Below are 14,646 nucleotides of genomic sequence, written 5' to 3' on the forward strand. Positions count from 1 at the left end.
TTTGAAATCACTGAACTCCATATTGGAAAAAAAATCAGGCTGACACCATGGGCTTCTTATGGTAATGACATGTCGAGCCTATAAAGTCTAAAATATGTGAATATGGCAGATGAAAGATATAAAAAGAAATAGTGACAAACGGCATGGATGGATAAAGGGCACTTTGAACATTCACATCAAGTATGGAGAATATAGGATGATTATTACGTTCTTCACTATAAACACACGTCATTCCCAACAATCTATTGAGCTTTTGTGCATCCAAAAGCACATAACCTTACAGAACTAACGTGGGATAGAGCAATTGAATAATTACAACTTTTGCAATCAAGGAACAACTACAAGATTCTATTAACTCTATCTAAGGTATAAAGAGACCAAGAATTGGGAGAAAAGTACAAATTCGCTTACTACAGTAGCAGGGGAATGTATACCAAGGAAAGGAACAATGTCAACCTGCAACCAACTTTCAACTGCAGACCCCACTACTGCACCAGCCACAAGGCCACCTAGTGTTAGTACCGTTGCCTTTCCTGCAATTAAGAAAAAGATCAATAATCAGATACGTTCTTTTAAGAATAAGAGTTGTATCAACTTGTGAAATTCCAGAAAATTAGGGCTGCAATTAATATTGTTCAAAAGAAATTTTAATAGAGCTTTCATTGTTCTTAAAATTTAACTAAGAAATTAAAAATGTTCTGAAAGTAGACTACAGAACTAGTAATGCAATCACTATTACATGATCTCGTTTGGTTGGTTGTTCAGAAGGTTACACTGGTAAACGAACACGGAACCAACAAGTCAATCAATAGAAATATGCTAACTCAACAAAGAGAAACAAACCTTATAGAAACTAATTAAGATTCATTCATTTTTTTCTATCCACACTTTTTGTTGTAATATGCTCTTCAGACGATCTCTGGACTTCTCTAAAACATTAAACATGATGCTTCTATGCAGAACTCTCTAGTTCATGAGAATCAAACTCTTCCAATACCTATAAACAAAACATTGTAAACCTTCTTCATCAAACTCCTTACCTAACTTTACGTTCTTTTTAGTCATGAAGTACAGGGTAGCACCAAAGCTTCCAGCCAAGATCAGTCCAGGAACATCAGCACCTGCATACGGCAGTGAAGAAGACGAAGAAGCTCCATTTACATAAGTCAAGACTGCTAATGCCCCATATACACCAGCTTGTATGCCCAAGTCACCAGTAGATGGAGTTTCAACAGAAATAGGCAAATTCTGCAGCCACTGAGACGATGAACCTGCACTAGGAGAATTTATTGGTTTAACATCAGCATATCGGATGCGATTGTTCTCAACTTTCCCGGCTCGACGCCGAGTCAAGCTCTGCATAAGTAGTATGTCATATGCAGCTTCAACCTGAATCACGTAAAGCAACAAGGAAAATTTTAAGGTTTTCCTACCATATAGGCTATAGAGGAGCAATAATGCTTATAACAGAAAATATCTTTTCTCAATGCATAGCCCTGTGCTTCAGTTAGCAAACCTTCCAACTATAGTATAAAACAGAACACATAAAATCATTTGTTAAAAACACAAATTCTGGCAGTATTAGAAGCTTTGAGACAATCAAACATTCACCCAGGGAACTGGAAAGACTAAATCGTAACAATGATGTAACTATTTCCTCTGGCCATTCATGAAAAGTGTAAGATACTCGACATCCTACTTATAGCATCCAGGCAGAGGATTTTTCTCAAATAACAAGAAACTTTTTTTGCCAGTAGATTATCAACAAAACAGCAAAATGGAATGAACGAGTAACTCTTTGTGCCATAGAAGTGATAAGTGACAAACATGGTAGAACAGCAGGTAAGAGAAACCAAACATATTTAGAAAGAAGGTTAATGCACAGACAAAAAGGCTATATAAGTAGCAAACAGTACAAAACAATGTTCAATAAATGGATAAGATGGACATTTGGCAGTGGGAGTTGCAGATATGAATTCTGCTTCGCTTCTACATGTCAGAATATGTAAAATGGGAAAGTGGGTAGAACTTGCGGACAATGCTCTATAGCCATTTTATCATCATAACAAGCTGTAATAATGTCCGTAACAATTACGAATTTGATTGTAACTGAAATAACAATATACAAAACACATTGAGGGGGAAAGCTCAAATTATTTCAATTTCAATACTTCACATGGGGTTCGTTATAATACACAGTAGTTAAATTAAGCCAAACTATAAGAGAATCTATTATGCAATGCAACATACTGATACTCGTCTACTAGGTTCCACTCATCGAAGTAAGAAACAGTACAGAAAAAAAAAATCAAAATTGAGACCCAAAACAATCAAATTCACATCAAACGCACAACAGCAGACACTAAAATTTCCAAAATTAATGAAACAACGACACTCAAAAGCTACGATCAACAAAATCACCTGTGCAATCGTCTTGTCGTCACTGCAAGTAGCAAGAATGGAATTCTTGGCGCGGAGTATTTCATCAAACGAAGCTCCTTCAGAGACTCCAAGAAGCTTAAGCGCGTTCTCAAGAGACATTTCAGATGGCGCCGAGTCATCAGCGCGGGAGCTTGCCTGAACAGGCAACAGCAGCGTCCTAGTAAATGCGCGGCGTGGAGGGAGAGCACCAGCGGCACCACCGCTCCAAGAAGCTATTCTACCGGGAAATGTTGAGCCGGATCGTCGGACGGTGGGCGGCCTAGGAAACGGTGAGCCGGCGGTGGGGCGGTTGGGCCGGACGGAGAGGGTGGCTGCCATTGATGGAATTGATTTTGTGTGGAAGCGTGAGGCTGCCCTTCGTTGATGCTGTAGCGTGCTTCCCTTTATTTTTCAATTAAAAATTGAGGAATACTATGATTACTCGTTCTTAGACTGAGCTCTTTTTATCATCTCATCTCGGCCGTTGAACGTTCAAGAGATCCTTCGAGTTTCACGATGTACGGTCCGGATCTGTTGTATCTCTCCTCGTGAGGGTAAAATTGTTGACTATAATGTTATAGTATTGTGTAGAGAAGAGTTCATGTTTGACGGGGCATTTTGGGAGTGGACAACTAGTGAATGATTAAAGGTTGTCCCACCTTTCCAAGTAAAATTACATTACCAAAAATGGGTATACTTTCACACGTGTAAATTCTGCATATTCATCTTTCAAATCTTTTATTTTCTAACTTTTTCAAAAACAACAAAATAAATTAAAATATTTATGACCTATATCAAATTTATCAAAATTTTAGATTATCTCTACCAGAATTTGATAGAGATGTTCTTTTATTTTCTAATGTTATAAAAGAATCACCTAAGCTAATTTTTGTCTTTGTATTTATAAAATTAAATCCATTTGGTATTGGAGTTTTCAAATATATCCTCATAAAATAGATTCAAATGTGAGATAATAAAGTGGTTGAAAAATAAATTTGATGACATTTTTTTTTTACAATAAACAGTTTATTTTTAAGTCATTTTTAAAATTAAAAAAATAAATTAAAATATTTATAAGATATAACAAAATTTTAGATTATATCAATGTAGTCGCTTGTAAACTTCTATCGATGTCTATCAATCACACTAATAAAAGCTTATTAGTGACCATCAATGTCTATTATATATTAAATCTAAAAGATTTGTTATATGTTATAAATATTTGGTCAAAATTTATATTTTTGATCATTTCTCTTTATTTTTTTTACTTACAAGTTATTTTTCTTTTTTTCGAGGTTTTATTAAATCCAACTTGGAATAGGAAAATTTGAATATGAGATTTATTGTCCTCTACAAGATAGATGTCAGCTTACACTTGAGTTCTGCTCATGTTCACTACAAATTATTTTTCAAAGATAGAATTTTAAATACATTTATTTAATTTTTTCCCTAATTTCAATAGCAATTAAGAGAAAATTTCAAAAACACCAAATACAAAGTAATTACGAAAATTTTAAAAAATAACATATTTTACATAATATTTACAATCTATAGCAAATTCTATCCACGATAGTCATTGATGTACTATAGTGATAGAAGACTATCATAGAATCTAAAATTTTGCTACAGCCGATAAATATTTTAATTTATTTTACTATTTTTAAAAATGCTCAAAATACTTACAACCTATAACAAACTTTACCGTGATTTTGATCAAAATTTTGGTATAGTTTGTAGATATTTTAATTTATTTTATTATTTTAAAAAATGTCACGACACCGTGAAAAATATGGTTAAGATCTATTAAAACTGCATGGATTAAATCGATGATTTTGTTAAAAATAAAGGATTTTTTTAAATAGAAAAAAACCACAAACTATTTAACCAAATTAATTACAATCTACAAAGTGAAATATTTTGTCAAAAACTTTCATTTTTTTTACCATTTTCCGAAAAAATGAAACCAATAGGATATTGAAAAGAAAAAAAGAAACAAAAATATACATTCACACGAGCGAGGTAGATTCGTTCGTTAATGTGAAGCCCGAGAATTATTGTTCAGAAATAATTCATAAATTAATACCTTTTCTCTCTTCCAGTCGATTTCCGGTATCTGTTGTACAAGCGACAATCAGAGCGATGTGTCCACCCAGTAGCCATACCCACTCGCAAGATTTTTTCCTCTCACCGAAGAAGAACAACACGACGTTCAATTCCAATAAATTGGGGTATAAGAGCGCTAGAAGTTGCTGGACTTCTTGAGTGTACCAGCTCGATAGCACAAACATGATTCTGATTGGGTCTACTTTGGGAATTGGAAGTTCCATCTCCTACAAACCTCATTTCTCGAACAGTTTGCGAACTGGGTTTTACATTAAAGCTTATTCTAAACACCTATGTTTTAATGGAGGAGAGGATGGAAAGAAGAAAAGGGTCGTCGTCGTCGGCTCCGGTTGGGCTGGCCTTGCCGCTGCTAATCACCTCTGCAATCAGGTTCTCTTTGTTAAATTAGCCATATGATTTGAAGAAAAGTTGCAAATGAACAATAGGACAGGGAGAGTAAGAATAATAAATTAGTATAGCAGTCCATATTAACTTCCTAGCTCTCTGACTCTCTCTACCTTGGTGCCAGTGTCAGTTTAACTGGTGAAATTTAGCTTCATCCATCAGAATAAGATTTTGGGTCGGTGATTTAGCATGTTATTAAAGGAAGACTTCTCTTAACCATGCAATGTTAGTTTCTCTCCTATTAATATTGATGGTTTAACATGGTATATGAGAGGGAGTGTTAAAGTGTTGACATAAAATTAAAGTCCACTCGTCAGCATTAAGTTTTGTAGTCGATCGTTGATTTAACATGGTATCAAAGCTATTTAACATTTTATGAAAGCAAGAAGTACAACTCCTATTATTTTCTCTTCGACCGATGTTGATTCAATTGGTGGTTTAATAATTTTGGGTCAATAACTGATTTAACAATATTTTGATACTATATTATCTTGGATGCAGTCGAGTGATGAGTACTGAATATGATTTGGTTGATGTTGAACGATGTTTTTGTTGCAGGGATTTGATACCACTGTTCTTGAACCAAGCAATAATTTTGGTGGTGCTGATATTCATGGAATTCGTGGTAATAACCAAAAGTGTTTGTTTAGGATCGATTGAGTAGTGTTTTTGTTTCTCATTTGTTTTTCGGAAAAATAAGAATGTGAGTGTTACCAAGCAAGCACTGAATTTGTTGTTTCTGTAGATATATATGCTTGGTTTACTTATGTTTTGGATTGTTATGTATTCTGGCAGTCCTGGTAATGTTTCATCCTGCTGTAGGTTACTGGCGTCCCTATAAGAATATATTTGGCCTTGTTGATGAGCTTGGTATCGCTCCTTTCACAAACTGGACAGCACCTGCTCATTATTCAGTTGACGGGTTGGAGGTAGATAATACATGATAATTTTTTCAATCATTGATGAAATACCGAGACTCTCTGATTGATAAATTAATTTCCAATAGTTCCAAGTTTCATATTAGTCCATGTACATTTATGTGTTCTTTGATCTTACAGTTAATTAGCTTTGAGGCTTGTTACTTTGAATTGTGTTGTGAATCGTGATGTGATGTAGTTCTTGTGTAGGTAAAATTTCCACTATTCCAAGATCTGCCTCAACTGCCAACGCCTCTCGGAACCTTAATTTATCCAGAAGTATGGATAGCTTCAAGTTTTCATGACTTCACAATTAATTGCATATTTTAAAATGGTCTTATGAAAATCACCCTTTTGGTTCTTTTGGTCACAGTTCCCCCAGCTCCCGTTGGTGGATAGGTTAACATCACTTCCTTTGATGGCTGCAGGTGCATTTCTTTCACATATCTTTCAATATAGATAGTTCACGATGTGTAGAAAAATTTGACATTAAAAATGAAATTTCCAACTAAAGCATTCTCAACTGGTTGAGGTAGATTTTCTTGACCAAAAGGTCAACATGTTCGATTCCCCCCTTTGGTTAGTTCCTAGTATGCTTTCTTGTGTGAAAAAGAACATAAAATGTTGGATTTTTTCTAATACAATAAGTTAAAGCACGATTATAATTCATGGTAATTGTGATTTTTAATTGTAGCAAACGCATACCATGTACAACACACTAACTTCTAAATTTCCAATGCATTCTTTATTCTATTTTGATCATCCATCATTGAAGGTCAACGCAGGAATATATTTGTTACAAGTGATTTATGCATTTCTCCCACTTCTTTATTTGGCTGAATTTGTTTCTTTCAGTTATTGACTTTGACAATACGGATACGGCATGGAGAAAATATGACTCAAGTAATACCTTTGTCACCTGTGTAGACTCTTGGTAGTGGACTAATGCAAATTGAAGTGTCTGATCAATAGTTGTTTCTCGCCAATAGTTACCGCCAGGGAGCTATTCAGGCAGTTTGGCTGTTCAGAAAAGCTCTATAGTAGCATACTCAATCCATTGCTTCAAGTAGGATTATATGCTCCAGCCGAGCAGTGCAGTGCTGCAGCAACCTTGGGAATTTTATACTACACTATCCTTGCTCACCAGGTTTGGAGAATCAAGTTACTCCAACCAACACTCCTGCTTCTTCTGTTGTTAATAATTTCAATGTTCTGTACTCTAAACTCGTGGATGCATGCAGAATGATTTCAATCTAGTTTGGTGCCGTGGAACTGCTAAAGAAATGATTTTCCAGCCATGGATAGACTTGCTGGAGAGCAAGGGATGTAGATTTGTTGGGAGTAGAAAAATAACAGATGTAACTGTAGATGATGAAACAAACTGTCTATCGGACATTCTTTGTGGCAGAGAAAGATATGAGGCCGATGCAATTGTATTTGCTGTTGGAATTTCTGTACTCCAAGAACTCATTCGTAATTCGTATGGTTCCATCTCCCCTTAAACAACAGTGCAGGTTACGTAGTTATTATTGTTGCCTGTTTTTGGTTTGTCTATAACTGTTCTGGTTGTCCTTGTCGCTTGTTCTGTTTAGTGCAGCATTATACACAAAAGAGGAGTTCGTCAAGGTTTTAAACTTGAGAAGTGTTGATTTGCTCACTGTTAAACTTTGGTTTGATAGAAAAGTAAGTAAAATGATAAGAAACTAATTTCATTGAACAAACTGCAAAGTTTAAAAAAAGTATCCTTAAATTCTTTCTGAAGAATTCTACATGATGGAGCCTTGTTAATACAATCTCAAACAGGTAAATATTCCAACTGCAAGTAATTCTTGCTCGACCTTGGATAATTCATTTGGGTGGAGTTTCTTCAACTTAAATGCCATTCAAGACGAATACAAAGACGAATCAGTTACAGTGTTGCAAGCTGACTTTGTGAGTATAAGAACACCCTCTCCCGCCACTAGTTTATAAATTTTCCTTCTGTACTTTAAAAGGTTACAATCATCTTTTCCACAAACAGTATCACGCCATAGAGCTGTTGCCACTAAATGATGAAGCTATCGTTGAAAAGGTCAAATCTTACCTCTCAACATGCATTAAAGACTTTGAGAATGCCATCGTGGTGAAGAAGGAAATCGGAAGGTTTCCAGAATCATTAACTCACTTCTTTCCTGGTATATAAAACCACAACTTACGTTTGGTTCAATTATCACTTTGCAAACTTTTTGTTTCATTTGTGGCTGTCTGATTCTCCAAAAGGTTCATACAAATACATGATGCGCGGCTTTACATCGTTCCCAAACGTGTTCATGGCTGGAGATTGGATCATAAACCGTCACGGATCGTGGTCACAGGTTCGTATCTACAAGTCTTTCCTTTGCTGATATGTGATGATCATTTTGTTATTGGATGTGTTGATGACTTGAACAGGAGAAATCATATGTGACTGGCCTTGAAGCTGCAAATAGAGTGGTGGATTTTCTTGAAGAAGGAAGTTTTGCTAAAATTGTGCCAGTAGAGGAAGATGAGCCTCATGTGGAGGCTCTTCGTGGTCTCAATAGAAGGATTGATGAGATTAGATCCCAACTCCCATTCAACGGGTTCTTCCTCTAATGAATCAACAGAGAAACAATAAAGTTTAGTCTTAATAATTTTGCAATAGTTTCAAGAATAGTTACACAAAAGAAAACATTTGAGGATTTAATTATAAGTAACTTTCATTTATTAAAACTCGACCTATTTGTCAAGGGTATATGTCCAAATCGAGTACTGAGTTATTCTTATTCTGGCTAGTTACAAGGATTTTGATAATTTGGATCGGTTTACTTTAACTTCTATTGAATAATATTTAACGTGCTCTTTGTAATGATAAAAATTAGTTCTATATCACTTGGAACATATTGTTAAAGGTGATTTACCCATATTCCTAGTGTTTGTGGAGAAAGGGTTCAAATGTTTACGTCTTAATTCAACTCATTGCATCTTTATTATTTATTTGTTTTTCTAAAAAACATTGTCCTTCACCATTGGTTTTGGATTATCATGGTGTTTTGTTCCTTCAACTTTTAATGATTTCAAACATGAGTTTTAAGAAAAAGATTAAAAACTTCCTAAATGACGGTAGATAAATGTAAATCGTTAAAACTCATTTAAAAAATATACTTAAACTTTAATTAAAACATTATTTTTAGTCTCAAATATTCTCGGAGTTAGATTAACTCATCAAAACTAATTTTAAATCAAATTATATAGAATTAACTAAATTATGTTTTCTGATTGTGCGAATGAGAAAGTTAATTGGATTAATCTATAATCTATTTATCGCATCAATTTAAGTGTTTTCTCGTTATATATATTAATTTTTAAAATACTACGAAAAACTTTAAATTTCTTAATAGTTTTCTAAAATACTATGAAGAACTTTAAATTTCTTAATGAAAACTGTTGTAACTATAAAATTGTAACAAAATATAAGAAAATTTTAGAATCTAAACTTATAGATAATTTTTTTGGTTATATTTTTGTAAATATTTCGTTGCATTTCCTATTTTTAGTATATTTATGCATTTTGTTTATATAGCGTAGAAGTCGCGCCATGGATATATCCACCGGATCCGCCGGTGGCGACTGCCGTTGCTGCCTCTGCGCGATGCAAGCCACCATAGGAGTTCGCCCTGTTGTATGCTCGTTGGTGCCCCGAAATCCCGATATCCCGAGACGCTGGTTTGCATCTTCTAGGGCCTTTTTTATGTACTAGTTCTTTAGCGTACTGGATAATTAGTGATCGTTTCACTTCTTTGATTTTATCGCCGAATCAATGTGCCCAGATAATTCGTATGTAGATCAACATTATTGAATTTCAATCAAGCTGACGTTAATCGCACCTCTAATTCTACCTCACGGAAGCTTAATTCCTGCTAGATTATGGATAGAGATGTAGTACAGTGTAGGTACTTATAGATTTCCTATCGTTTTGACTTTGGGGAAAGAGAGTAGGTCTTAGCATGTGTGCTGGAAGCCTGTAGAGTATAGGAAGGACCTTGGGAATTGTACCATGCTAATAGAGCGAGATTCTCAGAGTTCCGACAATATAATTTGTACGGCTTGCGGCTTGATTTTGTTGGTTTTTGATCTTGAAAATGGAGAGGAATCCATTATTGGGTCGGAAACTCACGGTAAAGATTAGAAGATGGTTATGAATTGAGAACATTTTAGTTCTTTTTCACAATTTTGAAGTTGATGGGAAACTGTGGTTGTTCTTTATGTACTTGTCTACAATTTATGGAGGTGTTCTTATTAACTAATAACATTTTTTATTTTAGGTATTTTTCATCATTTTCAAGTTGATGGGAAACTGTGGTTGTTCTTTATTGACTTGTATACAACTTTTGGAGGCATTCTTATGGACTTTCATTGTCGTATGTACGTGTGTCATCAAACCTTTTGTTCGTTTTTTTTCAGTACTGGAAACTTATATGAACCCCTGAACCATATCTTTAAAGCCTAAACCATTACAAAATACTATCTTCAGGCAAGTTCTTGTCGCTTTTGGTTGCAGCTGAAAACTTTTGATGTTGTGTGCTCTGCTTTATAAAATTTGAGTTCTTTTTCTGTCTGCTGACTTGTTTCCACTGATAAAACAAATAAATCCCGAAGCAAAAAATTGAGTTATTTCTCATTAATCAACATCAGTACGTAGAATCCACTGGTTATGAAACCGTATATTGCAAGATTGATATGATTAGAGTACTCGTTTGGATCTGATAAAGTTGTTCTGCTTAAGATTTTAGTGCTTATGAGATTTTTTCCCCCAAAGCTGACTAATATAATTTGTGCTAAAAGAGCCTTTCCATGTGGGCCTAATTGTTTTTTCACCATCATTATCCATTTTGTGTTGCTTAAGTTTTTCTGTTCTTTCATTGATTGGGGTAGTGCATTATTAGGCAGTCCTGAGTATACTTCACTGGCTCCCTCTACGATTGATCTTTTCCAATTTTCAGATCATTTTGATTCTCATCTTCTCAGTTACCTTGTTTTGATCTGTAAACATGTTCAAAATTTTGTTGGTTTCATTTCTAGTTTGTTTGAATAAAACCATTTGAACAAGAAACATCACATCATCACACCAAGTTGCCATTCAATAAAGTGTTTGTCTAAAAAGAAAAAGGTAAGAGAGAGAATAGCAAATTTGCAGGTAAGTTTACTCTATGAAGATCAGAGTTCTGAAAGCAGCCCCCCCACCAGGAAAAAATAGAAAAGAGAAAGCAAAACAAAAAGTGGTACAGATTTAATTACAGTCCCCTATTGCTACTTACGTCACATCAGATGTATTACTGACTTTGTGTTTTTCCTCTCTTCTTTATCCTCTCTCTCTATCTCCTTGGATTTTCCCTTGCAGGAATGATAAATGAAGCCTTTTCAAACTGCAGGTCACTCCCAACCCAACTAACAGTCATCATGCAACGCCCAACCTTCTACAGCTTCAATGGCAGCTTTTGCTAGAGAGATCAAAGTTAAGGCTTTGGTGGACAGTCCCACCTACATGTCTAAAACGAGTTGTGCCACTGCCACCATCTATGGATGCTTGGTTGTTAATCACTTATTCACCGAAAGAAGAGTGAATCAATGTAGATTTGGTTGTACGGACGGCGACAATCCTGAGGTGAGTATTTAAACAAGAAAGATACTTAAGGAGGACTTGCTACATCTATCTTTGTGCATCACACCGTGGTTTGTTACATGACAAATATTTTTTAAAATATTTATTTTGTGTATGGATGAGAGTCATAGAAATAGATTTATTGAGAGAATAAATTTTAAATTTGCTTTTATGTGATATGAAAAACAGTTAGAATTTAGTGTCTGATTTGATAAAGTTTTATCAAATGAGAAGGAATAGATTTTAACTTTCTCCAAATCCGTAGACTAAACCATTACCATTTTTGGAGCAACTATTAGTGCAGTTGGGTCCTTTTTTTCTTTCTTATTGGTAATCTAAGTGAAAATTATTTGTAAAAGTTTAATGGCTTTTGTGAAGTTCTTGTATTGTTAATCAAATTCTAAAGGGAAATCTTGTACTTTATGTCAATCATTCCTTCCATATCTGATGAAGAAAAAAAGGCTATTTTGCTTTCTACTTTTTACAAGTTTAAGAAACCAATCTAATGCTAAATACGGAGGCAAACAACATTTGATTGGTGAGTTTGAAAGATTAGAGTTTTGAGTATATAGATGTGTTGTCTTTTCTATTCTACTTAAACTCATGATATATTATTTCAGCATAAATATTAAAACAAACATGTGGACTAAATTATTACAAAGAGACCAAAAGTGATTTTAACCATATAATAGAGTATCTGAGGCCTACTTTCCATTTTATCTGTATTGTTACAACATTTCTAAAGTTTATGTTATTTTTTGTCTATCATCATTGGCACTTCTTTAATGTACATGACACATGTGACGATCATTGAAGATCTACTTATGGGATTATTGTATCTAGCTACTTATGGGATTTTCTTACATCCCACACTATCTTTTACTATTATTATTTAATTGGACCCGTACATCTTGCTTCTCTCTTTCATCTCTACTTTGGTATTTTTTGGATCTTTAAGTTTTAAAATGTTATAGTGTTATCCTTACTTTTTGTTTTCATTTCATTTAAGGTTTACATTTCTACCCTTAATATTTTACAAAAATAAAATAATTCACTTTCATATTTGTATTCGGTAACTAATAGTTAATTTAGATGAATTATAATTAAATAAATTTTCACTAATCTCCTTGTCACCATTGCAATTAATTTAAAATATTTGCATCATAACTATTCTTAATCAATCAAAGGAAAAATAATGCCAAAAATCAAATTTGAGTAATTTTCACATATAATGTTTATTTTTATTTTTTTTTACAATTTAACCCAAGTAAATTTTGGAATTGGAATTAGAACATATTGATTATAGTTACTTTTCTTAAAAGTTAAGTTGAAGTATTGGAAATCTACAAACTATGGTCTTGATTTGATGTGTAGACAAGTTAAACTCAATCTTACCACTTTTTACCAGTGATGGATGTGAAGGTTAGTTTGGTCTTTTCATTTCTTTTAACTTGTTTAAATATAACTTAGAGATTTGTGTTTGAGTCACCTTATTCTTATTGCAGTGAAAAACAAAAATAAACAATGTAATAATTTAGATTTTTTAAGTTCGCTATGTCAAAAACCAATATCAAATAATTTATATGCAACTTGTTTTCAACAAAAAAAAAAAAAAAAACAATATCAAACTTAATAGATAATATTAAAGTGAGCATAATTTAACCCAACTGTAATTCATATACCAATCTTTTTACACCCAACTTGGGTAGTGAAAAAAGAGATTAAAAAATAATTTAGATTCTAACTTAACTAATTTGTTGCATTTAAAATCTTAAAGTTGATCAACCCGATTTTCTTTTTTTGATTGAAAAGACGATAACAAGTACATGGTGGAGGGTTGAACCTCTAGTTGTTAAGAATGGAGGTTATGCTAGTACTGTTGAGTTAAATTCATTTTGACACAGTTTAGTTTTATGTAACTTGTGATATTGACTAACTTGTTGCACAATAGAATAAAATGTAGTATTGTTGTTTGTGCCATATTTTTATGAAGAAATGTGTTTCGTAAAATTGAATTTGTGTTTATGTTTATTTGATGTGATGTGATTCGATATTTAGAACTACTCATCTCATTTACTCTCGATAGATGCGTACGCTTGATGTATTGAAATGGAGCGTTTGGACATTCTTGAGAAATTGGAATTTTTGAAGAATGGTATATCCAATAACTTAGTCTTCAAAAGTGATTAACTTTATGAGTACTGTTCGAAAAATTCTTTTCAACTCCTTGGAATATAAAATTTCTAACCCTTCAAATGAATAATAACTTTTTATTTATAAAGTTTTTAGGTGTACTTTGTCGATTTGAACTTAGTTAGTTCATACATCTAACACTTTGACCCAATTAATTGAATTTTGGTTTTATTTCTAATATATGTATTCAATTTCAATTTAGAACACTTGTCAATTAATTGGTTTCAAATATGATGATTTGTAATTTCATCATTAATGACAACTTGTGATTGATTCAAAATTTCCCATTTAACGAGTACGTATTAAAAAAATGAACCGTACATCATATGAAGAAATTTTTGTATGGTAGTATAGTATATATATTCATTCAATCCAAATAATATATCATGTAACATAATAAATGTTTGACAACAATAATATTAGTCATACAAAGTTATCCTACCAACTAAAAACATTCCTTGTTCCATTACAAAAAATGAGAGATCTTCCAACGCATAAAACTGTCGGGAGATATACAAAAATGTATCGAGAGTTTGTTTATTATTATTATTTTTTAATTCCCAATCAAATTTGTTCTTCTTCCTCCTCTGCAAGAAATAAAAAAATATTGAGAGGATTGAATTATTGCTTGTGTGAAAAAAGAGTCCAAGCAAATAAACCATGCAACAGTAAAATTAGTAGCATTTTGTTCTTCTGATATACTGATAATTACATTGCATAGTTTAGATCATATAAGAATGATGGTCTAAAACTTGGTCAATATTTTATCCATATATCAAGAAAAAACTACCTTGCATGATTTTAGCAATGGTTGTAAGAATGTTGATATGCAAAAACTAAGATCGATCGACCATTCAACGATGGAACAAAGAAAAACATCAAATCTGCAAGAACGCCCAAAGAAAAATTAGGGCAAAATTTAAATATAGCTTAAACTTACCCGAAGAG

General features: G+C 33.3%; 2 protein-coding genes and 1 long non-coding RNA gene across 4 annotated transcripts; 2 read left to right on the forward strand and 1 right to left on the reverse strand.

Annotated features, from left to right (window-relative positions):
- Positions 1-146: 146 nt before the first annotated feature.
- Positions 147-2,822, reverse strand: LOC101221865 (protein CHAPERONE-LIKE PROTEIN OF POR1, chloroplastic). Its single transcript, XM_004147005.3, has 3 exons — positions 2,422-2,822; positions 1,041-1,389; positions 147-533 (listed from the first exon to the last, which is right to left on the reverse strand). The coding sequence occupies exons 1-3, from the start codon at positions 2,758-2,760 to the stop codon at positions 358-360; spliced, it is 864 nt and encodes a 287-aa protein (XP_004147053.1). The 5' UTR covers positions 2,761-2,822; the 3' UTR covers positions 147-357.
- Positions 2,823-4,464: 1,642 nt separating this feature from the next.
- LOC101207523 (phytoene dehydrogenase) lies at positions 4,465-8,754 on the forward strand. Its single transcript, XM_004147029.3, has 13 exons — positions 4,465-4,914; positions 5,488-5,554; positions 5,752-5,858; positions 6,057-6,125; positions 6,220-6,274; positions 6,702-6,749; positions 6,836-6,993; positions 7,088-7,326; positions 7,439-7,529; positions 7,650-7,778; positions 7,867-8,020; positions 8,106-8,200; positions 8,277-8,754. Exons 1-13 carry the CDS (start codon positions 4,708-4,710, stop codon positions 8,457-8,459), a joined length of 1,602 nt encoding a protein of 533 aa, XP_004147077.1. The 5' UTR covers positions 4,465-4,707; the 3' UTR covers positions 8,460-8,754.
- A 644-nt stretch (positions 8,755-9,398) lies between these two features.
- On the forward strand, positions 9,399-11,946 carry LOC105434614. Of its 2 annotated transcripts, XR_968719.2 has the most exons (3): positions 9,399-9,569; positions 10,169-11,125; positions 11,245-11,946. It is a non-coding gene; the product is annotated as an uncharacterized LOC105434614 (long non-coding RNA). The 2 variants fall into 2 exon arrangements; XR_968718.2 differs by having other exon boundaries at positions 9,409-11,125.
- The last annotated feature ends 2,700 nt before the right edge of the window (positions 11,947-14,646 follow it).

Source organism: Cucumis sativus, chromosome 2 (genome assembly GCF_000004075.3).
Source record: "Cucumis sativus cultivar 9930 chromosome 2, Cucumber_9930_V3, whole genome shotgun sequence".
NCBI lineage: Eukaryota > Viridiplantae > Streptophyta > Magnoliopsida > Cucurbitales > Cucurbitaceae > Cucumis > Cucumis sativus.

Bases quoted from the DNA above. Each gene is read 5' to 3' on its own strand.
- LOC101221865 (XM_004147005.3), bottom strand. From the start codon at position 2,760: ATGGCAGCCACCCTCTCCGTCCGGCCCAACCGCCCCACCGCCGGCTCA. The intron at 1,390-2,421 runs GTGATTTTGTTG...TACGTGATTCAG, and splicing joins ACGACAAGACGATTGCACAG to GTTGAAGCTGCATATGACAT. The intron at 534-1,040 runs GTAAGGAGTTTG...TCTTAATTGCAG, and splicing joins TAAAAAGAACGTAAAGTTAG to GAAAGGCAACGGTACTAACA.
- LOC101207523 (XM_004147029.3), top strand. From the start codon at position 4,708: ATGATTCTGATTGGGTCTACTTTGGGAATTGGAAGTTCCATCTCCTAC. The intron at 6,994-7,087 runs GTTTGGAGAATC...GGATGCATGCAG, and splicing joins ACACTATCCTTGCTCACCAG to AATGATTTCAATCTAGTTTG. The intron at 8,201-8,276 runs GTTCGTATCTAC...TGACTTGAACAG, and splicing joins GTCACGGATCGTGGTCACAG to GAGAAATCATATGTGACTGG.